This window comes from Podarcis pityusensis (assembly GCF_964106645.2).
Source record: "Podarcis pityusensis genome assembly, chromosome: 7".
NCBI lineage: Eukaryota > Metazoa > Chordata > Lepidosauria > Squamata > Lacertidae > Podarcis > Podarcis pityusensis.
In genome coordinates this window covers 1878864-1904087 of record NC_138031.1, presented here as the reverse complement: position 1 = coordinate 1904087, position 25224 = coordinate 1878864, and the positions used below count along the sequence as shown (strand labels likewise).

The 25224-nt window shown below is 46.4% G+C and overlaps 2 protein-coding genes across 6 annotated transcripts in view; one reads left to right on the top strand and one right to left on the bottom strand.

Annotated features, from left to right (window-relative positions):
- SLC39A4 (solute carrier family 39 member 4) overlaps nt 1–13346 on the bottom strand; it is a 62298-nt gene extending 48952 nt beyond the window's left edge. The window contains exon 1 of the mRNA XM_081012587.1: nt 13294–13346. Coding sequence (XP_080868713.1) covers nt 13294–13338 — 45 coding nt within the window. The 5' untranslated portion in view covers nt 13339–13346. The remainder of the gene's footprint in view (nt 1–13293) is intronic.
- A 2474-nt stretch (nt 13347–15820) lies between these two features.
- LOC308480771 (protein EFR3 homolog A) overlaps nt 15821–25224 on the top strand; it is a 50632-nt gene continuing 41228 nt past the window's right edge. For 3 of the 5 annotated variants that reach the window (XM_081012577.1, XM_081012576.1, XM_081012575.1), the window contains exon 1: nt 15821–15935. The gene's annotated coding sequence lies outside the window, so the exon portion shown is untranslated. Of the gene's footprint in view, nt 15936–20032; nt 20053–20679; nt 20701–25224 lie in introns of those variants that run through there. The other 2 variants (XM_081012578.1, XM_081012579.1) reach the window with 2 other exon arrangements.

The following is a 25224-nucleotide window of genomic DNA, read 5'->3' as shown; positions in this document are numbered from 1 at the left end:
GAGGAGTTCATAGTTAATGTTAAGTACGAACCCCACATTTGATGTATCAATTGATCAGTTTTGTGGGGTGCTGCAAAACACAGTGATCCATGCGACGGTCATCTCCAGGCTTGACTACTGTAATTCGCTCTACGCGGGGCTGCCCTTGAAGCTGTCCCAGAAACTCCAGCGGGTGCAGAATGCTGCAGCGAGGCTCCTCACGGGGTCTCTGCCATGGGAGCATATTCACCCAGTGCTTTTCAAGCTGCACTGGCTCCCAGTGCAGTACAGGGTCAGATTTAAGGTGCTGCTTTTGACCTTTAAAGCCCTTCACGGCCTAGGACCCTCGTACCTATGGGACCGCCTCTCCCGGTATGCCCCATGGAGAGCCTCAAGGTGCATAAATAGCAACACCCTAGTGGTCCCGGGCCCTAAGGACGTTAGATTAGCTTCAACCAGAGACAGGGCCTTCTCAACACTGGCTCCGGCCTGGTGGAACGCTCTGCCTCATGAAACCAGGGCCCTGCAGGATCTGATTTCCTTCCGCAGGGCCTGTAAAACAGAGTTGTTCTGCCTGGCCTTTGGCTTGGAGCCAATTTGATTCCCTCCCTCTCTTTCTTTTTTCTTTTCCTTCTCCTCCTGCGACGAGGCTACATTTTAATATTTTAATGTTTCAGTATTTTAATGTTGTATTTTAATTTTGTTTTTAAGTTGTATTATTGCTTGTAAGCCGCTCTGAGCCCGGCCTTGGCGGGGAGGGCGGGGTATAAATAAAAATTATTATTATTATTATTATTATTAAAACAAAAGCAAAAACAAAACCCCACCTGCAAAACTTTGGACTGGGTTTAGAGAGGATCCCAGATTTTCGGGTTCGTAGTTAATTTTCTTGAAGTGGCCTCTCTTGTGATCAAATCACTGCCTCTCAGCCCAACTGACCTCACAAGGTTGTTGTGAGGATTGGAAAGGAGAAGTGCGGACACCAACTTCCTTAGAGGAAGGCAGGATATACGGCAAGTCATGAGAGATACTAACCCATTTCCTCAAAAGGATATATTAGAATTATTGCGAGAGTTCAGAAACCAAAAACTCAGTGACCCCTGCCCAATTTAAAATCTAAATAAAACCAGTATTATTATTATTTTTAAGCTGCATGTTAAAACCTCTTTCTGTCTCTTCTGCTCTGGGTGGGGGAATAATTTCCCCACCCAGAGCAAAGTGTTCTGCTGCTGCCATGCCTCTCCTCCTCCTTTTCCCCCTACCTTCGTCACGCACCTTTTAAGTTAACTTCAATATTTGCCCACTTTCTTTTCACTTGCTTCTCTGCTCCCATTCATGGAAAGGAACCTGAGCTCTTTCGACATAGGAAGGGCCCCTGGGATTGCCTCATCGTGGGTGGGGGGGTTCCCCAGCGACTTCACTCCCGCCAGCTTCCTCATAGCTGGGATGCCTCAGGCCATACGGACCCAGAGGAGGAAGAACAGGATGTGTACCTGGGTGTCTGTATGGTGAGTGGACAGGTGGCAAAATCTGGGCACCGCTGGGTTCTCGAGGGCAGAGAGAGCCTGCCTAAAGTCTCTCTCCCTCTTTCATAACACTATGGACACGCAACGAAACTGAATGCTGGAAGATTCAGGACGGGAGGCGGGGAAATGTAATTTGTTGCGCAATGCATAGTTAAACTGTGGAACTCACTGCCAAAGGAAGCAGTGATAGCCGTCAACTTGGATGACTTTAATAGAGAAAAGCGGATAGAGAAAAGTTTTCCTTCCTCTCTCATAACACAAGAACTCATGGGCATCCAATGAATTTGAATGCTGGGAAGACTGGGGGACAGTTAAACTACACGGCACCTCGTTAACCTGTGGAACTCCCTCCCACAGGAAGCAGTGATGGCCACCAATTTGAAGGGCTTTAAAAGAGGGTTGGACAATTTCATGAACAGTAAGAGCTGTTAACAGTGGAACAGTCTTCCTCTCCTTCCTCAGAGGTTTTTAAGCAGAGGTTGGATGGCCATCTGTCAGGAATGCTTTAGCCGAGATTCCTGCATCGCAGGGGGTTGGACTAGATTAGGCCGAGGGCCGAGTTTGGGGATGCCTGTTTGGGTCCCTTCAAACTCTAAGATTCTATGAGGAGAGGGCTATTGATGGCTACTAGCCAGGATGACAATGCTTTGCCTTCAGGGCTGGAGGCAGCAAGGCTTCTGAATCCCAGGTCCCGGAAGCCACAGAAAGGGAGAGGTCTCTTGTATTCAAATCCTGCTTGTTGGTTTCTCACGGATTCTGGTTGGCCACTGTGAGGACAGGATGCTGGTCTCGATGGGCTACTGGCCTGATCCAGCAATCTCTTCTGATGTTATTGCCAGTGTCAAGCATGAAGGTAAAGGTAAAGGGACCCCTGAGCATTAGGTCCAGTTGTGGCCGACCCTGGGCTTGCGGCGCTCATCTCGCTTTATTGGCCGAGGGAGCCGGCGTTTGTCCGCAGACAGCTTCCGGCTCATGTGGCCAGCATGACTAAGCCGCTTCTGGCAAACCAGAGCAGCGAACGGAAACGCCGTTTACCTTTCCGCCGGATTCCAACCGCCGACCTTCTGATCGGCAAGCCCTAGGCTCTGTGGTTTAACCCACAGCGCCACCCGTGTCCCTGTGAGAACAGGATTCTGGTTTCAATGGGCCACTGGCCTGATCCAGCAATCTCTTCTGATGTTATTGCCAGCATCAAGCACAGGACTGGCTAAATGGCTTTCTGCAGGGATCAGCTCCATGGTCAAGATCCCCACAGGGAAACTGTTCCTGATCTGGCTGCATCTCCGCCCGACCTGCAGCTGATGTTACTTACATGTGCCATCAGGTGTAAGGCCGGCAGGTGTGGTTTAGGGGAAGTGACCTTGTGGGCCAAACTGGCCCCCACGCCAAGTCAGATTTGGCCTTTGGGCTGGAGGTTCCTGACCTGTGACACAACGCAGAGTTAATCTAAAGAATGAACAGGATACCGTCATGGCCTCTCACTTAAAGGTAAAGGTAAAGGGACCCGTGACCATTAGGTGCAGTTGTGACAGACTCTGGGGTTGCGGCGCTCATCTCGCTTTATTGGCCGAGGGAGCCGGCGTACAGCTTCCGGGTCATGTGGCCAGCATGACTAAGCCACTTCTGGCGAACCAGAGCAGCGCACGGAAACACCGTTCACCTTCCCGCAGGAGTGGTACCTATTTATCTACTTGCACTTTGATGTGCTTTCGAACTGCTAGGTGGGCAGGAGCTGGGACCGAGCAACGGGAGCTCTTAGGGGCATCCAAAAGAGGATTAGACAGATTCCCAGAGGGTAAGTTTACCTACGAGATCGCCTTGCTCCACATCTGCCCACTCAGCCACTTCAAATGGTGGAGGAACTGGCCCATTTACAGCTGCCACATGATATCTGAACTGCATTTGTAAGGACGTCCTCTTTTAGTGAGGCAGCATCTATGGAACTCCCTGCTTCTTGACTCCAGGCTTTCATGATGGTCTTTCTGGCACCTGCTAAAAATATTTTTGTCGAGACAAGGCTTCCCAGATGCTTAGAAAGCTGGTGCCAGTTTTAATCTGTCCCCGGCCTACTGTTGCCTTAACTTTCTGAAAGTTTCACATTATGGTGTTTTCATGGTGCTGGAGGAGACTCTTGAGAGTCCCATGGACTGCAAGAAGATCAGACCTATCCATTCTGAAGGAAATCAGCCCTGAGTGGTCACTGGAAGGACAGATCCTGAAGCTGAGGCTCCAAGACTTTGGCTACCTCATTAGAAGAGAAGACTCCCTGGAAAAGACCCTGATGCTGGGAAAGATGGAGGACACAAGGAGAAGGGGACGACAGAGGGTGAGATGGTGGGACAATGTTCTCAAAGCTACCAGCATGAGTTTGACCAAACTGTGGGAGGCAGTGGAAGACAGGAGTGCCTGGCGTGCTCTGGTCCATGGGGTCACGAAGAGTCGGACACAACTAAACGACTAAACAACAACAACAACATCTGTATTGCTTGAACTTTTTCGTAAAATGCTTTGAGGGGTGTTGTTGTTGTTTACAATCAAGCAGGGTATAATTTTTACAAAATAATGGGAATCCTAAGGGTGTGGGCGGCTATACTGTCAATGTCACTGTGCCCTTGATTGGCAGCTGTCCTCCTGCCCTGGTTGTGGGTCCTCCAGAGTCCTCTGGGACCAGCTACTCTCCAAAGGAAGGAGCTGGATTCTGCGGTCTCCCTTTGGTCTGATCCAGCAGCAGCTGAGTTCTTCTGACATTCTTAACAGCAGCAGAAAGTTCCTGGAAAGCTTGTTTAGAGTTGCTGGGATCAGAGTGCGGACACTCCGAAGTCTAAGACCTTGTCTTCATGCCAACTTCTCCCCTGTCTTGTGTGAGATATGATGAGGAAGATTGCAGGTTATATAAGAAGTTTCGGCTTGAATCACCTCTGAACAGTAGTCTCTGGCTGACCTCCAGAAGTTCTCCTTGGCTGGTGTGAGGTCAAGGAGCAAATTGTCCCTCTTCCTGCAGTGTTCCGGGATATCGCCCTGCTCCAAATTACTGAAAACGATGAAGATGTGGCCCCGGTGTGTGACAGCCATGAAAAAGGCAAATTCCCATGCTAGGAATCATTAGGAAAGGAACTGAAAATAAAATCATGATGCCCTTATACAAATCTATGGTGCAGCTGGAGTACTGTGTACAATTTCATTCACCTCACCTCAGAAGGGATATTGCAGAGTTGGAAATTAATAATAATAATAATAATAATAATAATTTATTATTTCTACCCCACCCATCTGGCTGGGTTTCCCCAGCAACTCTGGGCGGCTTCCAACAAAATATTAAAATACAGTAATGCATCAAACATTAAAAGCTTCCCTGAGCAGGGCTGCTTTCAGATGTCTTCTAAAAGTCTGGTAGTTGTTTTTCTCTTTGACATCTGGTGGGAGGGTGTTCCACAGGTGTGCCACCACCGAGAAGGCCCTCTGCCTGGTTTCCTGTAGCTTTGCTTCTCGCAGTGAGGGAACTGCCAGAAGGCCCTCGGCACTGGACCTCAGTGTCTGGGCAGAACGATGGAGGTGGTTATGCTCCTTCAGAAAAGGAAAGCTTCAGAAAATGAGCAAGGGGATGGAGTGACTCCCCTCTGAAGAAAGGCTGCAGCATTTGAGACTTTTTAGTTTAGAGAAAAGTCAAGCAAGAGGCAACATGGTAGACATTTATATGAGTTGCATAGGGAAAGTGGATAGAGAAAAGTTTTTCATAACACAAGAACTCGTGGACATCCAATGAATTTGAATGCTGGGGAAATTTGGGACAGTTAAACTACACGGCGCCTCGTTAACCTGTGGAACTCTCTCCCACAGGAAGCAGTGATGGCCACCAATTTGAATGGCTTTAAAAGAGGATGAGACAAATTCATGGAGGAGGAGAGAGCTATCAATGGCTCCTAGCCAGGATGGCGCTGCTCTGCCTCCACAGCTGGGGGGTAGCAATGCTTCTGAATCCTGGAGACCCCAGGAGGGGAGAATTGTTTGAGTCCTGCTTTCAGGTTTCTCTTTGTGGGATCTGGTCAACCCCTGTGAGAACAGGGTGCTGGACTGATCCACTGTATTCTGCTCTGGTCAGACCTCACCTGGAGTACTGTGTCCAGTTCTGGGCACCACAGTTCAAGAAGGACACTGACAAACTGGAACGGGTCCAGAGGAGGGCAACCAAAATGGTCAAAGGCCTGGAAACGATGCCTTATGAGGAACGGCTAAGGGAGCTGGGCATGTTTAGCCTGGAGAAGAGGAGCTTAAGGGGTGATATGATAGCCATGTTCAAATATATACAAGGATGTCACATAGAGGAGGGAGAAAGGTTGTTTTCTGCTGCTCCAGAGAAGCGGACACGGAGCAATGGATCCAAACTACAAGAAAGAAGATTCCACCTAAACATTAGGAAGAACTTCCTGACAGTAAGAGCTGTTCGACAGTGGAATTTGCTGCCAAGGAGTGTGGTGGAGTCTCCTTCTTTGGAGGTCTTTAAGCAGAGGCTTGACAACCATATGTCAGGAGTGCTCTGATGGTGTTTCCTGCTTGGCAGGGGGTTGGACTCGATGGCCCTTGTGGTCTCTTCCAACTCTATGATTCTATGATTCTAGGCTCTTCTGATGTTCTTACAAATCTCTAGAGAAGTTTCTGGTATCTCAGATAAGGAATTCTCAGCAGCGATTCTTGCTAAACCTTTCTCCTGCCTTTCCCCTGGCTAAAACTTCCATGCCATTCACTTAAAGTACATGGCTTCCCCGAAAGAATCCTGGGAACTGTAGTTTATCCCTCACAGAGCTACAGCTCCCGGCACCCTTAACAACCTATATGTCATGGTCCGGTTCACGGGCGATCGAAGTCCCGGCAGGGGATGTCAGGACCGAAGGCAAGATGGCGGGGTGGGAGCAGGAACGGGGGTCCAGAAGCCAGGAGTCAGGAGCCAAGAGTCCGAGGGTCAGAGAGCCGGGAGTCCAGAAGCCAAGGGTCTGAGGGTCAGGAAGAAAGGAGTCACAAAGTCAGGGGTCCGAGGATCAAGAAGCAGGGAGTCAAGAAGCCGAGGTTCAAGGATCAAGAAGCCAAATGCAGCAAGGCAGGAAGTGTGTTGCTGTGGCAAAGAGTCAAAGGAAAATGCTGACCTTATATCCCTTCCCAGCTATTGTCACCAGCTGCTGTGAGTTACCAATTGGCCTCACCTGTGAGGCCGCACCTTGCCTCTTTAGAACAAACTTAGGAAGGCCCCAGTCCTGCAGAGTCCTATTGGTCATAGGGCCTGGCTCCTGCACGCACACCTGACACTATAGCTGCTGGGTTTCTTTGGGGGAAGCAATGTGCCTTAAATATAGGGTGCGGCTGTGGTGTGGCCTGAAGGAATGGCCCCCTGCTGACTCTTCATTCTTCTCCATGCAATCTTCTTTTCCATGCATCCATTAATACCGGCAGCCCAGCTGATAAACTGCGCAGCCCATCCATCACCAGGACATGTTGTTACCTCCCTGGGCTCAGCTAGGTCTGGCCTGGGTGGCAACGGGCACATGTGCCCTGGCACAGACACACAACTCAAAGCTGCTGCTGCTGCCACCGCCAGAAGCAGCCAGAACATTGGCCCACTGGTGCTCACGGTCTCCAGATTACGCTGTGAGATGAAGCCAACAGCTTCGGCAGCATTGGCAAGCGGATGCAGGATTCCTAGAGACAGTGACTTGCGGGAAGTTTCGGGACAGATAAAAGGAAGCATTTCTCCCAGCAGCGCATGTTTAAACTGAGGAACTCCCTGCCACAGGAAGCTGGGATGGCCTCTAAGCTAGTTGGCTTTAAAAGAGGATGAGAGAAATTTGTGGAGGAGAAATATCAGGAATTGTGGGTAGGAAGGTGGAAATATCTAAATTAATGGTTCTTATTAGCCTGAGTAGCACCAAGTTAGAAACAAAAGAGGAATGTAAATGGGTAAAATTGATGGTAATTGCAGCCAGACAGGTTATAGCGAGTAAGCGGGGAAATGCTGAAGAGCTAGGAATGGAGGAAAAAACTGAAAAATATTATAATCTTAGAATATCTAACTGTTAAGATATACAAAACAAAAGGGTTTAAGGTCAGTGAGAAGGAGGAGGATTGGTTTGAGAAGATATTGAATTATTTGAGCAGGTTTGAACAATTTGGGGCAATTAAAATGCTAAAAGTTAAATAAACCTTGTGGAGGGAGGAGTGTTAATGTATATAGAATTGTACATATGGTTGATTTGAATATGTTATTATTATGTATACCCAATGTATCAGCTGCCTGGAGGGTTTCACTGTTTGTGTTTCGGTTGTCGGTAAAATAATAATAATAGTAATAATTCATGGAGGAGGAGAGGGCTACTGATGGCTCCTAGACAGGATGGTTCTGCTCTGTCTCCAAAGTTGGAAGTAGCAAGGCTTCTGAATATCAGTTGTTGGAAGCTGCAGGAGGGAAGAGGGCTCTTGTGTTCAAATCCTGCTTGTGGGTTTCCAGTTGCCCACTGTGAGAACAGGGCACTGGCCTGATCCAGCAGGCTCTTCTTTGCCCTGACGTGCTTCCTGCACCTTATTGCCTATCTCCTTCCCCAGGTGGGAGCCCTTTGCCTGCTGCCTGCCCCCCATTATCAGCTGTTGACGCCAGACTTTGGCAAGAAGCGTCGATAACACACCTCGTAAATGCAGTCATGGGGCTCAGACTTTACCAGCTGGTGGAGTTCAGTTGGCAGTCACCTGGGTGCAAAGATACCTGGAGCGTGGAATAAACAAACGGCACGGTTTGAGGGTCAGCGGGTACCTAGTGCACGAAGTTCAGCCTCTCTGAGCAGATTAGATGCACAGCAGTCCAGTTTTAAAAATCATCTATCCTTTCAGGGAGCATTCCTAACTGCTCTCTTTCTCCATCCGCAAAGCCCAGTAGGGCTTTTCAGGAGCGCCACATCTGTGCAATAGCCAGGGCAGAAGGCAGAGGTGGCACACAGAGATCTCTTGGCTACTGCTGGCAGATTCCACTTCTGCCCACTGGTGAAAGGCCAAGAAAAGCCTGCAGGTCAATGTCAACTCCCACCCAGCCATCCAGCCCAAAACAAAGAAGGTTGGCTTAGTTTGCTGGTTAATTAAGTCTGCTTAATTAATTAATTAATTTCAACAGGGGCAAATGCATGGTTCTACACTTACGCAGGAATAACCAGGTGCTTCTTTGGCCATCCCTCGTAGCCGAGTAAGATTGTCTTCCATAAACACAGTCTTAACAATGAGTCTGTAAGTGACTGGAGGCCAATTCTGGATCCACACGTCCTTCCACAGTGGGGACATTGGTTTCTGAGCGGGAGTTGATCATGGTGTGGATTTGCCAAGCATGCCTTCCTCTCAACACGTTTCTCCCTTGCATCCTGAGTTTGAGTGTCTTCAAAGCCCTTTACACCTTTGGTAAAGGCTGTTCTCCAACTGGAGCGCTGGCAGGCCAGTGTTTCCCAGTTGTCAGTGTGTATACTACTTTTAAAGATTTGCCTTGAGACAGTCTTTAAACCTCTTTTGTTGACCACCAGCAATACACTTTCCATTTTTAAGTTCAGAATAAAGTAGTTGCTTTAGAAGACAATAATCATGACCAGTCCAACATGACCAGTCCAACGAAGTTGATGTTGAAGAATCATTGCTTCAACACTGGTGATCTTTGCTTCTTCCAGTACACTGGCATTAGTTTGCCTGTCTTCCCAAGCGATGTGTAAAATTTTTTGGAGACACCATTGATGGAATCTTTCAAGGAGTTGGAGCTGACGTTTGTAAGTGGTCCATGTTTCACAAGCATACAGTAAGGTTGGTAGTACAATAGCTTTGTAAACAAGCATTTTGGTTTCCCTGTGAATGTCCTGGTCCTCAAACACTCTGCACTTCAATCGGGAAAAAGCCGCACTCGCAGAGCTCAGGCGATGCTGGATTTCGGCATCAATGTTGGCCCTTGTTGAAAGATAACTGCCCAGGTAGGATAAGTGAATGACATTTTCCAATGTTAAAGTTGGATTTGTGGTGCTGCAGATGCACACCTGACTTGGCAGCAGTACATGTGAAAAGTATCTAGGCATCTTGGTGGACCACAAGCTAAACATCAGTCAAGAGTATGATGCAACAGCAAAAGTAGCTAATGCTATTCTAGGCTGCATCAACAGAAGTCTAGTGTCTAGATCAAAGGAAGTAATTGTATTGCTCTATCCTGCCAACCTAGCACTCCTGCCAACCTAGCAGTTCGGAAGCACGTCAAAGTGCAAGTAGATAAATAGGTACCGCTCCGGCGGGAAGGTAAACGGCATTTCCGTGCGCTGCTCTGGTTCGCCAGAAGCGGCTTAGTCATGCTGGCCACATGACCCGGAAGCTGTACGCCGGCTCCCTCGGCCAATAAAGCGAGATGAGCGCCGCAACCCCAGAGTCGGCCACGACTGGACCTAATGGTCAGGGGTCCCTTTACCTTTACTTTATTCTGCCTTGGGCAGACCACAGCTGGAATACTGTGTCCAGTTCTGGGTGCCACAATTTAAGAAAGATGTTGTGCAAAGGAGGGTGTGCAAGGGAACCTGTGCAAAGGAGGGTGACCAAAATGTTCAAGCGTCCGGAAACCAAGCCTAATGAAGAATACTTGAGGGAGTTGGGCATGGAGAAGAAAATACCGAGAGGTGATATACATTCATCCATACATCGTTTTATCCATGGGTAGGCAAACTAAGGCCCGGGGGCCAGATCCGGCCCAATCGCCTTCTAAATCTGGCCTGCGGATGGTTAAGGAATCAGCGTGTTTTTACATATGTAGAATGCGTGCTTTTATTTAAAATGCATCTCTGGGTTATTTGTGGGGCATAGGAATTCATTCATTCCCTCTCCAAAAAAATATAGTCGCCCCCCCAAGGTCTGAGGGACAGTGGACTGGCCCCCTGCTGAAAAAGTTTGCTGACCCCTGTACTATCTGTATGCTGCCTTTCCATAGTTCAAACGATGTTCAAGGTGTCTTGAAAAATGAACAAAATTACTAATTCTAAACGTGACAAAAGCAGTCATGGGCAATAAATAAAACATCAAGAAGTACACATGCAAAGTAAATCATAAGCTCTAAAATAAAGATACAAATAAGTAATTTGTATTACTTATCCCCCGCAAACAATACTCCAGCCCAAGCAGCCTCAGCTTCTGCAGCTGGAGTCAATCAGGGACCCATTCTTCCAGCCCAAGTGGGAAATGATTGTGCTGCCTGCATGCTGAGTAGAGCCCATGGCTCTTTTAACATGCTCTTGAGAGACCAGAGCAGCTCTGCTTTCTGAGATTTCCAAGTGCAAGGCAACACCGGGCCTATATAAGTCCTAAAGAGCACCTGCACCATCTGGTGGTCACTACCTGATGTGACCACTTCGGTCGGTTTGACTAGTATTGTATTCACAATAGCAGTTAAAATCGAAGCAGTTAAAACATTTCTGGATAGCAATGAGCAGGTCTGCTACAACGTCTGAAGCCAGAGCTCCACGTTCAAAGATGCATCACACTTGCCACGTTTTGTTTCTGCTTTTCTTTTTCAGAAGAGATTTCCTCCAAAGGACCGAATCTCAAATTCTCAGGGCAAGCGCCTTTCATTTTTCTTTCTTTTTTCTTTTTAAATGATATTTATTGAAGGAATTTTTTTTTTTAAGTTACAAAAGAAAACAAAGTAGAAAAAGAGAAAAACAAGCCACTTCCAACCATACAAATACACAAAATAAGAGAGGGGGGAAAAAATACACCACAAAAATTTAAAAACAATTAAAAACAAATCCATTATTTTCAACTCCTCAACTGTCATTACCCTCTTTCCTTGACCTCCTCCTCCTCCCCTTCCTTGTGTCCTGGTTGTTAATTGTCACAGCAAATCCTTTCCATATTTCATAATATTCTGTCATTACATTACCTTAAACTATTTTAATCTTATCTTACTATAAAAAACCTTGGAACGTAAAACTTAAATCTTATTTTTACCAACTTCTCATAACCATAATATTCTTACATAATTCTTTAAACATTTTTACTAAAGCCAAATAATTTCATTCCAACATTTTTCTAACATTCATCAATTTTATAAAACAGTCCTAGTGATGAAAAAAAGAAATAAAAAACAAATCCAATCTTCATCCAGCGTCCCTTCCTCCTGGTCCCGGGTTTGTCAGTCCTTATTATCCCATCGATCTGGTGCATTAACCTGGTGACCTTATATCCGAGGCCCTTAAGTCTCTTCCATGTTCCTTCCGCAGCTCTTCTTCATATTTGTAACTGTATTTTCCCTTGTCTCCTGCTCGTTTCACTCGTGGGAACTCCAGCTTAGCAATATTTTTTACCCTTCTCGATAGATCAGCCCCTTTTCCATAATCGACACTAAATTCCATGTGGTATTTAAAAACATGTTTCAAAAACCCTCCAAAATTGAGAGCCCCCACAATCCCAAACATCTCACGGCCCATTGCCAGACTTGAAAAGTCCAAAAATCCCTGCATAGGAGGGTCTATCCAACCCCCCATTTCCAAACCAAACCAAACTTTTTCTTTCCAAATCTGGCTTTTTCCAAGTTCATTTGTCAAATCCGAAAGCTCATATTCCTGTTGGGCCTGTTCTGTCAGGGCACACTCCTGATTTAATTCCTGGGTGGGCTCCACATATTTTCCCACTGCCTGTTCAAAATTTCCCACTGCCTGTTCAAAATTTCTAATCGAATCAGCCATCAAATTCGTCTTCTCATGTAGCTGTTCCAGTAGGGCATTTGTTTTATAGAAAGCACACAACAGAGCTTCTGAATACATTGTCCTGCAAGGTCAGATGTCTATTCCCACGATTGTAATCTGTTGCAGCTGCCAGCTCCCAGGAGTTGGTTACAGTTTCACAGTCTCCCTCTAGGGGGAAAACTTCTATTTGATCTTTCTTTTAAAGACAAGTCTAGCAACAGAGTTTCCTTTTTTCAGATATTTTGTCAATATTTCTTCCTTTACGGTGCGAAAGGAAACAATGGAATCACTATGTTCCTCTTCTTTTAGCTATCTGTCAAAAGCGTTTGTCTCTGGTCAATGAGCTTCAAACGTCAGTCCTGACACCCCGCTCCAGGATCAGGACGATGGAAAGTTACTTTACTTTAAACTCACTTCTGCAGGTTTAAACAGTCCAAAAAAGATCCCCCTTCTTCTCCTGCTGCCGAAGGGGGGTTCAACAATTTTAAATGATGAAAGCCAATCCTTTAGAGGCGATTTTCTGAGCACTAGTTTACGTTGTCTTTGCTTTATTCTGTCTACAAAGAAACGGAAGGCTGACTTCCTGTTTAGACCTTCCTGTTTCAGTACCAAATTGAAGTAAAAATTTTAAGTCCAATTCCTATCTGCTCGCAAGTCCTTATTTAAAGTCCAATTGTTCAAAGTTTAAGTACTCACGGGTGCTTATTTTAGAAGCCAAATTGTCCCAGGAAAAAGGCAGCGCTCTCCGGCAACGGCTGTGCGGCTTTGCTCCACGGAAATAGCAGTTGACTCACAGCACCGCGCCGCTTCCCCCTCTTCGCTTCGGAGCCCGTTAGTGGGTTCCTTTGCGGGTTGGGGGGGCGCTAAGGGTGCCCGCCGAGTCCCATGGTCACAGGCTTCATCCACGTGTGATTTTTAAAAGGGTCCCCGCTTCGCCGTAGCGGAAAAGACCCGTTTCGCGCGGAGCTAGTCCCTCCAGTTCAGAGGGAGTCCGCCATTGCCGATGGCGCCACCCCGGAAGTCCCTGCGCCTTTCATTTTTCAACAGGTTGCCATACTTACTGACAGGCATTGTTGATGGGAAGCTTGGCTTCTATTTTCCACCATGTGATAAACTGCAAGAGAAAAAAAAGAAAGTCATCACTTGGTGCAGCTGATGCTATTAACAGGCTTACAACTAACTCCCGCTGAACAGTGAAGAGAGTGTAATAAACAAAAATCTGCCCTTATTTCCTTATGGGGGACACAAGAGCCCATATAGAGTCCTTTGTAGGTTCTCCATCAGTAGGAGAAAATAACAGAGGCCAACCAGAGAATATTGAGAAGCAAAGCAGCTAGTAAGCCTGATCTTTATTGGACTGTTGCAACAGGGTGCTCCCCTCACACGCAGAAGGAGGAGGAGGACTCCGAACCAAGGTGTGCCCACCCTTATATAGATATTTTAAATTGCCTTCCCTGGTGCTCAAGACAACCCCCCCCCAAACATCATACCTACATCACAGAAAAGGCGGTCTACAACAGAAATCTGAGCGCATTATTTATCTCCTGTCTGGCAAGGTACCTGTTAATGCTTACTTGATTGGATACCCTGGGGAGCCTGGCCAGTCTTTTGTAATGATAAATACTTAGTTCCTGAGCCAGGTCACAGGCTCACCCTATTCATATACAGACATACCCTTAAGACAGGATTTGTGAACAAAAAGACAATGGGGAGGCTTTTTCATTTTCCTTCGATCTTGCAGAGAAATATTTGAGGTCAATTTGGGAGGGACAAAATGGTTTCAGGGCTTTTTCTGTGGGGTTTCAGACGTGTGGTTTATATATGCCGTTATGAACATTTAATATATATATATATATATATATATATATGACCTTAATTTTTTTATTTCAAGAGAGGATCCCATTGAAGACAGCAGCATGGAGCTAAGCGGTCAGCACCCAGAGACAACCTACCCAGCCCCTAGTCCTGTTCACAAGCAGTGCCAGATTTACATATAAGCTAAACAACCTATAGCTTAGGGCCCCGTTCTCTTGGGGCCCCCCCAAAAAATTCACTATTAATATACTTCTTCTTGATTGTATTTCAGTTCCACAATTACTTTGATAAAATACATATTTTGTGATGTGCAAATGGCTTGAGATACCTATTAGGTCCATAAATGACCATATAGCATCTATTCAACCCGAAAAACAGGGGCAATTTGCTGCTGATGAAGGACAGCTGGACATAGAAAGGGCCCCATTCCCTTCAGGCGCTGAGGACCTCGTCAAACCTCAATCCGGCCCTGCGGCTGGCCTACCTCCTGGGCCGTGTCCAGAAAGTGGTGGGGGGGGGATGAGTGTTCAGACCCCTGGGCTCTCACTTGTGGGGTGCCTCAGGGTTCTGTCCTCTCCCCCATGCTTTTTAATATCTATATGAAGCCTCTGGGAGAGATCATCAGGGGGTTTGGACTGGGTGTCCATCAATATGCAGATGATACCCAGCTCTACCTCTCTTTCAAATCAGAACCAGTGAAGGCGGTGAAGGTCCTGTGTGAGTGCCTGGAGGCGGTTGGAGGATGGATGGCGGCTAACAGATTGAGGTTGAATCCTGACAAGACCGAAGTACTGTTTTTGGGGGACAGGGGGCGGGCGGGTGTGGGGGATTCCCTGGTCCTGAATGGGGTAACTGTGCCCCTGAAGGACCAGGTGCGCAGCCTGGGAGTCATTTTGGACTCACAGCTGTCCATGGAGGCGCAGGTCAATTCTGTGTCCAGGGCAGCTGTCTACCAGCTCCACCTGGTACGCAGGATGAGACCCTACTTGCCCGCGGACTGTCTCGCCAGAGTGGTGCATGCTCTGGTTATCTCCCGCTTGGACTACTGCAATGCGCTCTACGTGGGGCTACCTTTGAAGGTGACCCGGAAACTGCAATTAATCCAGAATGCGGCAGCTAGACTGGGGACTGGGGGCGGCTAAAGAGACCACATAACACCGGTTCTGAGAGATCTGCATTGGCTCCCAGGACGTTTCCGAGCACAATTCAGAGTGTTGGTGCTGACCTTTAAAGCCCTAAACGGCCTCGGTCCAGTATATCTGAAGGAGCGTCTCCACCTCCATCATTCTGCCCAGACACTGAGGTCCAGCTCCGAGGGCCTTCTGGCGGTTCCCTCATTGCGAGAAGTGAGGCTACAGGGAACCAGACAGAGGGCCTTCTCGGTGGTGGCGCCTGCCCTGTGGAACGCCCTCCCACCAGATGTCAAAAAGATAAATAATTACCTGACATTCAGAAGACATCTGAAGGCAGCCCTGTTCAGGGAAGTTTTTAATATGTAACGCTGTACTGTTTTTAACACTGATTGGGAGCCGCCCAGAGTGGCTGGGAAAACTCAGCCAGATGGGCGGGGTATAAATAATAAATTATTATTATTATTATTACCTCACAGGCTTGTTGTGAGGGCAGAAACGTTCCTGCGCATGCGTGAGAGCTCCTTGGGAATAGAAATGCACAAGCAAGTAAACGGATAAATACATAGGAGGGGGGAGCGCGGCGGGGTCGGTCTAGATGACCCTGGTCGGCGCCGGACCCCTTTGCGCGAACGCGGCGCTGAGGCGAGGGACTACAGCGCCCACAATGCACCGCGCGGCGCGGCCGAGCCTCCCGGAGGCCCCGAGAGGCGGGCCAAGATGGCGGCGGCGCCTGCTCTGAGGCGGAGGCCCCGGCGGTGAGTCCTGCCCTGGGGGGGGGGCGGGAGGGGAAGAAATATTAGCCTTATTATCGCTATTATCGTCATTATTTATTAAATCCCCGCCCCCTCGCTGTGAGGGAGTGCGGGGTCTGGGGTCTTTCCCTCCCCCCCAAAAAAGATACTCCTTTCCCCCCCCATTCGCTTTGGGGTTGAGGGGGGCGCCCCATGGAGCTCAAAGTCCAAAGGCAGGCAGCCCCCCCGGGACACGCTTCTCTGCCTGTGTTTTCACACACACACACAAAACACACCAGGGGGGTGGACTAGATGTCCCTTGGGGTTCCCTTCCTAGCCCTCCTCCTTCCCCCTCAGTTCCATTATTGTATCCTGTGAGAGGCCTTGATCGGGGGGGGGGGGGTTGGGGGCGGGGAACATGCGCGCTTCTTCGTTTTATAAGGGTATGTGTGAGAGTTTTTCTTTAATAATAATAATAATAATTTATACCCCGCCCATCTGACTGGGCTTCCCCAGCCACTCTGGTCGGCTTCCAATTTTTTTAGATCCAATTTATTAATTTTAAAACCAAAAAAAGAAGAAGAAGAAGATCACAATCAAAAATTTAAATCATTCCTCTTCATTGACTTCCCTCCACTCCCCCTCCTGGTTCCATTGTTTTATACTTCTTCATGCACGTCCGTCAAATCTTATATTCTTAGCAGTCCAATTTTACAGCCTTGTTCATGTTGTCACAAGTGACCTTTAGAAGTTCAGCTAATGTAAAAGCCTGTACACAAGGCTTGCAAAGAATGCATGAAACATCTCCCCCCTTTTTAAAAAAGAATCAGTGTCCTTTTTCTTTCTTGGGTTTCCAGTGATTCTAATATGTCCTGCATATGGTTGCCATTAATTTGATTCTGAATTGATTTTAGAATGAATTGATTTTAGAATGTATTTCGATTAATAGATTGTGATTTTATGTAAATAGTGTTACTTTTACTGTTGTTAGCCACTCTGAGCCTGGCTTTGGCTGGGGAGGGCGGCATATAAATAAAATTTTATTATTATATTATTATAGTTCATTAATTTGTTTTGCCAATCTTTTTCTTCTCTTTGAGAGTTTTTCTGATGGGGGGGGGAGTGTTGAGTTTTTGTATCTGTGCCCCCCCTTCCTCCATACCCCTTCCCCCATCTGCCTTTCTCAACCCCCCCCCCCAAAGTTGGAGTGTAAACCTGCTTGCCGGTAGAACCATTGCCTCCCACCCCCCAAAATGGGGTTACTGTTTCTTTCCAGGAAGCATTTATTGGAGGTTTCTAAGCCATCTGTCCTGGATGCTTTCATTGAGATTCCTGCGAAGATGCTAGAATATTTAGAAGTTGCGAAAATGATTGGGACAATAAGAGGAGACTCAAATCAGGAAGTCAGTAAAGATAGGACAATATTCAAAGAATATCTTCAAAAGTACAGTCGAACCTCCGTTTATGTAACCCTCTGGTTACGTAAACTTCGGGATGCATGCGCGGCAAACTTGGAAGTATTTCACCAGGTTTCGCTGTGCGTGCATGCGCAGAAGCAGTCTGCGCATGCGCAGAAGCGGTCCACAGGTTGCGGAAACCTCGGGATCTGACCGGACCTCTGGAACGGATCCCGTCCGCAACTGGAGGTACCACTGTACTGTGATAATTCAAAGCTCCTGATAGAATCTTGAAATATAAGGAAATTACAAAAGTCAAAATTTTCCTGATAAGTAATGGGAAAATAATAACAATGAAGTGTGTATAGAACAAGATGTAATAAGTGCAATGAGGTGAATTGGAATTTACAGTGTCTGTAATGTTAAGTGTGTAATGTTGTTAGTGTTTATGGTCTGTTTAGGATTTGTTTTGTTTTTGGTCTATATTCGATGTAAATTGTTTTGCAAAAAAGAAAAAAGAGAGATTCCTGCATTGCAGGGGGTTGGGCTGGATGACCCCACGGGGTCCCTTCCGACTCCACGATTCCGTGATTCTGCCAGCATCTGCTTGCTTTGTTCTGGTTTTCAAAGCTCCCCCGCCACCGATCGGTTAAAAACTCCCAAGTGGAGAAGTTGGGACACCCCTTGTACCCCTAGGTTCTCCGCAGAGGGAAGTGCACGGCAAAGAAGGAATGCTCCAACTTCTTCTTGCCCCCCACTTCCTGCTCTCTTGTGGCAACTCAAGAGCCTGGAGGTGCCACCCTCCTCTGCTGTTAGAATGGCAAGAGTTGGAAGGGAAGGGTCCCCCAAAGGCCATCTAGCCCAACCCCCTGCAATGCAGGCAAAACATCCCTGGCAGATGACCATCCAACTTATGCCGGTGAGCAAAACCCAGCATGGCAGAGCACCCTTGGTTGTAGGCAATGGCAGGGCAAAAATCACATCTAGCTTTTCAGGATATTGCCAGAGAGAACAGTGAATTACTAGAAAACCAAAGTCATGGTTTTCTCAAGAAACTATAGGGCCCCTGCATGGCGCATGGACAACCAGCTAATTGAGCAGGTCAGAGTTTTCAGATATCCTGGCTTTATTTTCCAGTCTACGGGGTCACGGGGAGCACACCAGAAATGTGCAAAAGAAAAAGCGTCCCAAAGCGCCAAAATTCTGACATGCTTTTTCCGCACAAAAGGTGGTAAACATATACCATCAGTCCTGGAAGTGTTCCAAGCTGAACCCCTAGGACAGCTATGATATGGGGCTCAGGTTTGGACAGGCACTCACCTTGGATCTTGATTCAAAACCCTGAAATGTGTTTTATATAACTGACTTTTTATTTCTATTCTTTGTATATCGTATTTTTGTTTTATTGTTATGGCTGATGGCTGACGCAAATAAAGATTCATTCAATCGCATCTCGCCCAGTCTCCCACTCCTGCTCTTCCTTAAGATTTGCCAGCCTCACAAGAACTTCGTGACTTTGGCTAGCTCAGCTAGCCTCGAGTTCTTGCATATCTGTGTATGAGATGGCACCCATTTCACAGACGGCACAGTAACCTCTTCTGTGCTCTGCGTTGAATTGATTCAGACCTTGTCTTTAGGCACTAGTGAGTGAGTGGAGGGGCAGAGGGCTTCTTCTTCCATCCTCTGTGCCTCATACGGAAGCCTAAAGGGGTGCCTTCAAACAGAAGCCCCAACCTCTACACTCAGAGTAGGGCTGCTAGAGGGGAGGCTGGGCTCCCCCTTCCTCTGATAATCTCCCAGCTCACTAGTAACTTTGCAGACTTTTTTGTAAAGTTTTTTCATTTCATTTTATAACGTATCTCTTCTTTTTTGGCCATCCCTCGTAGCCGAGTAAGATTGGCTTCCATAAACACGGTTTTAACAATGAGTCTGTAAGTGACTGTGGGGGCCAATTCTGGATCCACACCTCCTTCCACAGTGGGGACATTGGTTTCCGGGCAGGAGTTGATCACGCTGTGGATTTGCCAAGCATGCCTTCCTCTTAGCACGTTTATCCCTTGTGTTCTGAGTTCGAGTGTCTTCAAAGCCTGTGACACCTTTGGTAAAGGCTGTTCTCCAACTGGAGCGCTCGCAGGCCAGTGTTTATCAGTTGTCCGTGTTTATACTACATTTTTTTAAACAGAGAGAACAATTGTAACTGCAGATGAAAATTAAAAGAAGAAAAGCAAAACTCTACAATAGGCATGCAGAATGAGTACAATTCATCTTCATTTCATTTCTATACAGCTTTATACTTTATAGAAAAAAATCTCAACGTGGTTTACAGCCCATTAAAACATCAAATCAAACAACCGAGAATAAAACAAATTCAGGCTTCGAGGAAAACCTTGCAGATCCTTCTCTAAGTGACATTTTGCTTTCCCCTTACTGTATTTATTTACCTGCTTCATTTATATAGTTGCCCCATAGCAAAAGTACTCTAGGAAGCCAGTGTTAAAATAATGAAGTCCAAGTAAAGACTATCAAAGTTATCAGATTATGAATATTTGTGGACATATTGACAAGACTGCTGAATAAAAGCCCATCCTCTCACCTCTCTTTAGCTACTTGCATTGTTGGTGAGAGACAGATGAGAGGTAACTACGGTAAATACCTTTATTCAGGCTTATGGAACAATTTCCTATTGTTGCTTCACTATAGAACTCTTCTCAGCCAAGACAGTTTCTTTAGGTCCTAAGGAACAGGTATTTATTGTCTATAATCCACAATATGCTCTCAGTTTTTTAAAAAGTGCAGCTGCCAGTATCAGTGTATCCTGGTAGAGTTTAACAGCGCATGATGTTGCTCAGGGTTTTTCTCTGGAGACTGTGCTCCAATTGAAGTGACCCCAAGGGACCCCTCACTTCTGGTGCATTGCCAGGCAAGTGCTGTCGCTGCGTGTTTGTACAAGCCTGCCAAAGTGTACAGATAGGTTTTCTGCATTAAGTTTTCCACATTAAGTTATCAGTGATACACTTTTCTAAAGCATTTGGGGGTCCTTTAGTTGACCAAAATGGCATTTATCTCATTTCAAGGCTGTGCAACTGTTGATTGGTTGCTCAGATCCCTCGAAATGTGATCTTCATTCCTAGAATCATTTGAAATGTTCTGCCCTGAGCACAGGTAGCTCTTTGGAGGTTAAAATAGTTCTAAATTGTCGTGATTTCCCCCCACCTTCTAAACTGGAAAACGCTCCGGGGTTTGTTGGCACTGTAATCACAGCAGAGGCAAATGACAGTTCTTCCGTGTTGCAAATGAGGCTGGATCTAGGGCTGTGCCCTTGGCTGCATAATTCTGTGCCGTCCTTCCTCTCTGAGGAACTGGCGCACTAAGATCCTGTGTGTCCTGCCAAGGTGGGTCTCTCTCTCTCTCTCTTTGTATCAGTGACAAGGCGTGGAGGGACAGGGGCTGCTTTGTTCTCCTTGGGGTGATTGTCAGGACTTTGGCACAGCGTTGGGTGACAGTGCGGGTACTTCATTGCGTTGGGTGGTGGTGATTCTAGGATTTTGTGAGATAAAATGATGGCACGGAGTGACAGTTTCTCTGATGGTGTAGTGGGAAGGTCATTGCAGGGTGCGGTTTTTGCCTCTAGAAAAAATTGTGCAAGGCAGGAAGGATTTTAAAAAAAAATTACCTTAAACAGTTCTAGGAAAATATCGTTGGGAATTTCTAGCTGGGCATTTCAGAACTTTTTTCCACAAAGAAAAGAACATGTGTTTATGGAACAAAGAATAAACCAGCCTTTTTTGAGCATAGTGTTGGAAACCTCTGTTTCTGAGAAGGATGCAATGATCCAAACTCACCTTTGGTAAAGAAACATTAAGGTAAGGTATTCCTCCCCTCCAAGACTATATTATTATTACAAACTGCCATTAATTTTCACTTTTACAGCTCTCACAATGAATATTTTAAAGATTGCCGTTCTTTTTCTCCCTTTTCTCTATTCACATGATGTCTTGAAAAGAAAATGTATTTTGAGGTTTTTTTTCCCCTGAAAAGGTGGCATTGGTGCACTGTTTAAATCGGGGCATTTAAACAAAAACATATTTTTTTAATTCAGAGAAGGTTGTGATTAAAAGTCAGATAAGGCAAAAAGAAAACCATAATTGGGTGGAAAGCCAGTTAAACGCATGGCTGCTATATAGGTTAAGTCACACAGATTGCTCTGTATTCTACATATGAGGTGATGCAGATGGCATGGCCTTTCCTAAAATAATATAGTTTTGTCTTGTAGCAAGTAGAGTGGGAAGTACAGTTTTCCAGTCAGCTATCTGTCTGGGTAGATAGCAGATTGCACCACTGTAATAATGAATAGGCAGAGGTCTTTAGACAATTTTAAAACCATATTTCCCCCCATGCTTGCTGTTAAGACAGTTTGTAAGGTTACGGTGGCACTGGGATGAATCCTGGCCTCCAGAGTCCCAGCTCCAACTGTCCATTAGTCTGTGCAATTTAGATACTGTCTCTGAGTGAAGAAGGGGAACTGGCGACAAGCTTTCCTGGGTACCGTATGATGCATCCGGCGTTAAGGGATGTGAACTGTTTGCTTCCCTTCTGACTGTTTCATTCAGTTAGTTCTTGTCTGTCACTCTGTAGTAAAAAATAAACATATGTTGGGGTCACCAGAGCAGCAGAATCCTCACAGTTGCTGCAGATCCCAACCTTTTGTTTCCAAAACTCTAAATTTAGCTGCTCTGTAAGAAACATTTGTAGACTAAAGGAGGGCAGGTGTAGCTTGAATGCAGATGTAGTTTAAATGCTCCAGAACATGAGTACCTGACGAGGGAGTCTGCTGCATCGCACCCATGTGGTGGGAAACATGAGCCCCAGGTATTGGAGCATTTGACTGGATTTTAGATAATCAGAACAACTGCTTGTAACATACTCTAGTACAAGGTGCCCTATGGCCTAGATGCTGCTGAGCCATAAAATCCCTAATCTACTTCAGTCCATCTGAGTATCAGTTCTAGGATCCTCAAGCAGAAGCTCCCAGAAATTAACAGCTCAAGTTATTAGCTATTGCGTAAATATTAAAATCTTCTGCTTCCTATCCACGTGGTTGCATGTCCTCCTCACACGTTTTCGTTTCGTTTTGCCTGCAAAATAAATCTTTGGAAGGCCAGCAGTAGATGAAACACCACGAAACCCATCCGGTTTCTTTATGTCTCAGTCTAACTTACTTTGCAGGGCTGTTGTGAGGATAAAATTCTACAATCCAGTGTACGCTGCCCTGTCAAATCCTTGGAAAAAGAGGACATGCATTTGATAATGTTATTTCGCTACTAGTAATAGAACTTGTTGTAAGGCAGTTTTTGTTTAATGCGCCTTAGCGCATCATCTGTCCTTCATGTTGTTGTTGTTTAGTCGTTTAGTCGTGTCCGACTCTTCGTGACCCCCTGGACCAGAGCACGCCAGGCCCTCCTGTCTTCCACTGCCTCCCGCAGTTTGGTCAAACATGTTGGTCGCTTCGACAACACTGTCCAACCATCTCGTCCTCTGTCGTCCCCTTCTCCTTGTGCCCTCCATCTTTCCCAACATCAGGGTCTTTTCCAGGGAGTCTGTCCTTCATAGTCTGTTCCATTTCCACATTGCTCCATCCCACTTATTCTTGTGCAAGGCAAGATGTGGCCTGAGAGATACCCACCTGCATTTTCCATTGTTTTTAACCTCTGTCAGAGCAGCAATATTTTAAAAGAAATGTTTGAACTCTGCCTTTATGTTTGGGGCAATCAGCAACAGCACATGGTCAAGCTAGCTAGCTCATTTTATGTATGTTCATGGTTTCTTCTTCTTTTTTTTTTTTTTTTTGGCCTTTGAGGTCCGACAGTCATTAAGATTGAATTTTGATTATGGTATGGCCGATCACGAAATCAGAGGCATTAATTAAAGCCATGCTGCTCATAGACAAGACAGCAGAAATGTACCCACAAAAGCCAGGGAAGCTGTTGCATAATTGACACCACCCACAGACATAGTTTCGCTTCCTCTGTTGTGTTCCTTTGCTTCTGCTGTACACGTGCCTTCTTCCCACAGTTGTGCAAAGAGGCATTTATCTTTTTGGCTTTGTCTCAAAGGGCAAAAAAGGCATGAACATACATAAATTAGCTAGCTAGCATGACCATGTGCTGTTGCTGATTGCCCCAATCATAAAGGCAGAGTTAAAACATTTCTTTAAAATATTGCTGCTCTGACAGATGGAAAATGCAGGTGGGTATCTCTCAGTCCGTCCATCCCCTGCCTTCATGAGCTCTGTACAAGATCACATTAAGAAAGGAATGTCAGAAGGGATGCATGTTGATTGTGAGGGATGTAGAAAATATAGTTCCTGTGTAGAAAACTAAGGCATAATTCACCTCGGAGTTCTGCGCAAACTCCCCTGCGGCTCTCAGGAGCTTCAGAAAAGCTGTGGTCATGCCCTTGCTCAGCTTTTTTCCATTTCATTGGGACTTGTGCAGAGAAGGGAATTATCCAGTTGAAGTGCATCCTATTTCTCTACTTGAAAGCTTCCCCAAGGCAAGATTTAGAAAGGTTTGCACCACTGAACTCTGGCACGTATGCAGTTGCTCCAAACCCTACACTGAAATGTATTAATAACCAAATTTAATAGCGTTAAGCTTAATAACTAACATTAAAAAGGTAAAGGTGGTTGTTGTTTAGTCGTGTCCGACTCTTCCTGACCCCATGGACCAGAGCACGCCGGCACTCCTGTCCTCCACCGCCTCCCGCAGCTTGGTCAAACTCATGCTGGTAGCCTTGAGAACACTGTCCAAACATCTCATCCTCAGCCGTCCCCTTCTCCTTGTCCCCTCAATCTTTCCCCCCTGACCATTAGGTCCAATCGCGGACGACTCTGGGGTTGCGGCGCTCATCTCGCTTTATTGGCCGAGGGAGCTGGCGTACAGCTTCCGGGTCATGTGGCCAGCATGACTAAGCCGCTTCTGGCGAACCAGAGCAGCGCACGGAAACGCCATTTACCTTCCTGCCGGAGTGGTACCTATTTATCTACTTGCACTTTGACGTGCTTTTGAACTGCTAGGTTGGCAGGAGCAGGGACCGAGCAACGGGAGCTCACCCCGTCGCGGGGATTCGAACCGCTGACCTTCTGATCGGCAAACCCTAGGCTCTGTGGTTTAACCCACAGCGCCATCTGCGTCCCATAACTAACATTATTTGGCCTTATATCTAGGAGTTGGACGGTGATACCCTAAAAATGGGCAGTTTCTCTTTTCTAATAGAGTGGAGCCTGTTTAAGACTTCTGCCGCCTACCCTGTGATCTTGGACATGTTTACTTGGGGAGAGAATGCTATTAAATCCAGTGGGAGTTGCTCTCATGTAATTGTGTATCGGACTCCGCCTTTCGAAAGGTCTGGAGGCACATGGCACGGCTTCACTTAGAAGCTAAGCAGATTTGGCCCTGCGAACAGCCTGAGTGGAAAGACAGCCTGGCAGCCCAAGGGGAGCTGCTCTGAGCTCCTCCAAGACAGAAAGGGGCATCAGTGTAAGATCTAAATATTAACTCCTGGATGATCAGAGAGGGCCTCTTCTCCAGGTTCCCCATCACCTGGAGGCAGTGGTTAGTTGTCTGGGAAAAGGGCATTTTTAGCAGTGACACCTGAATTTTGAAATTCTCACCCAATAGAGGATTTCTCCAGTGCCTACTCTGATGTCTTTCTGGAGCTGGGCAAAGACTTTTCTATTTTCCCAGGTTTTTAGCTCTTGCTAATCTGTTTTGTTTTGGCCTTCATTTTATGTCTTCATGCTGCTTTGAAAGATCTGCCTTGTTTCTGAATGTGAATTCTGATTGATGTATTTTATCAAAGCAATTGTGGAACTGAAATACAATTAAGAAGAAGTATATTAATAGTGAATTTTGGGG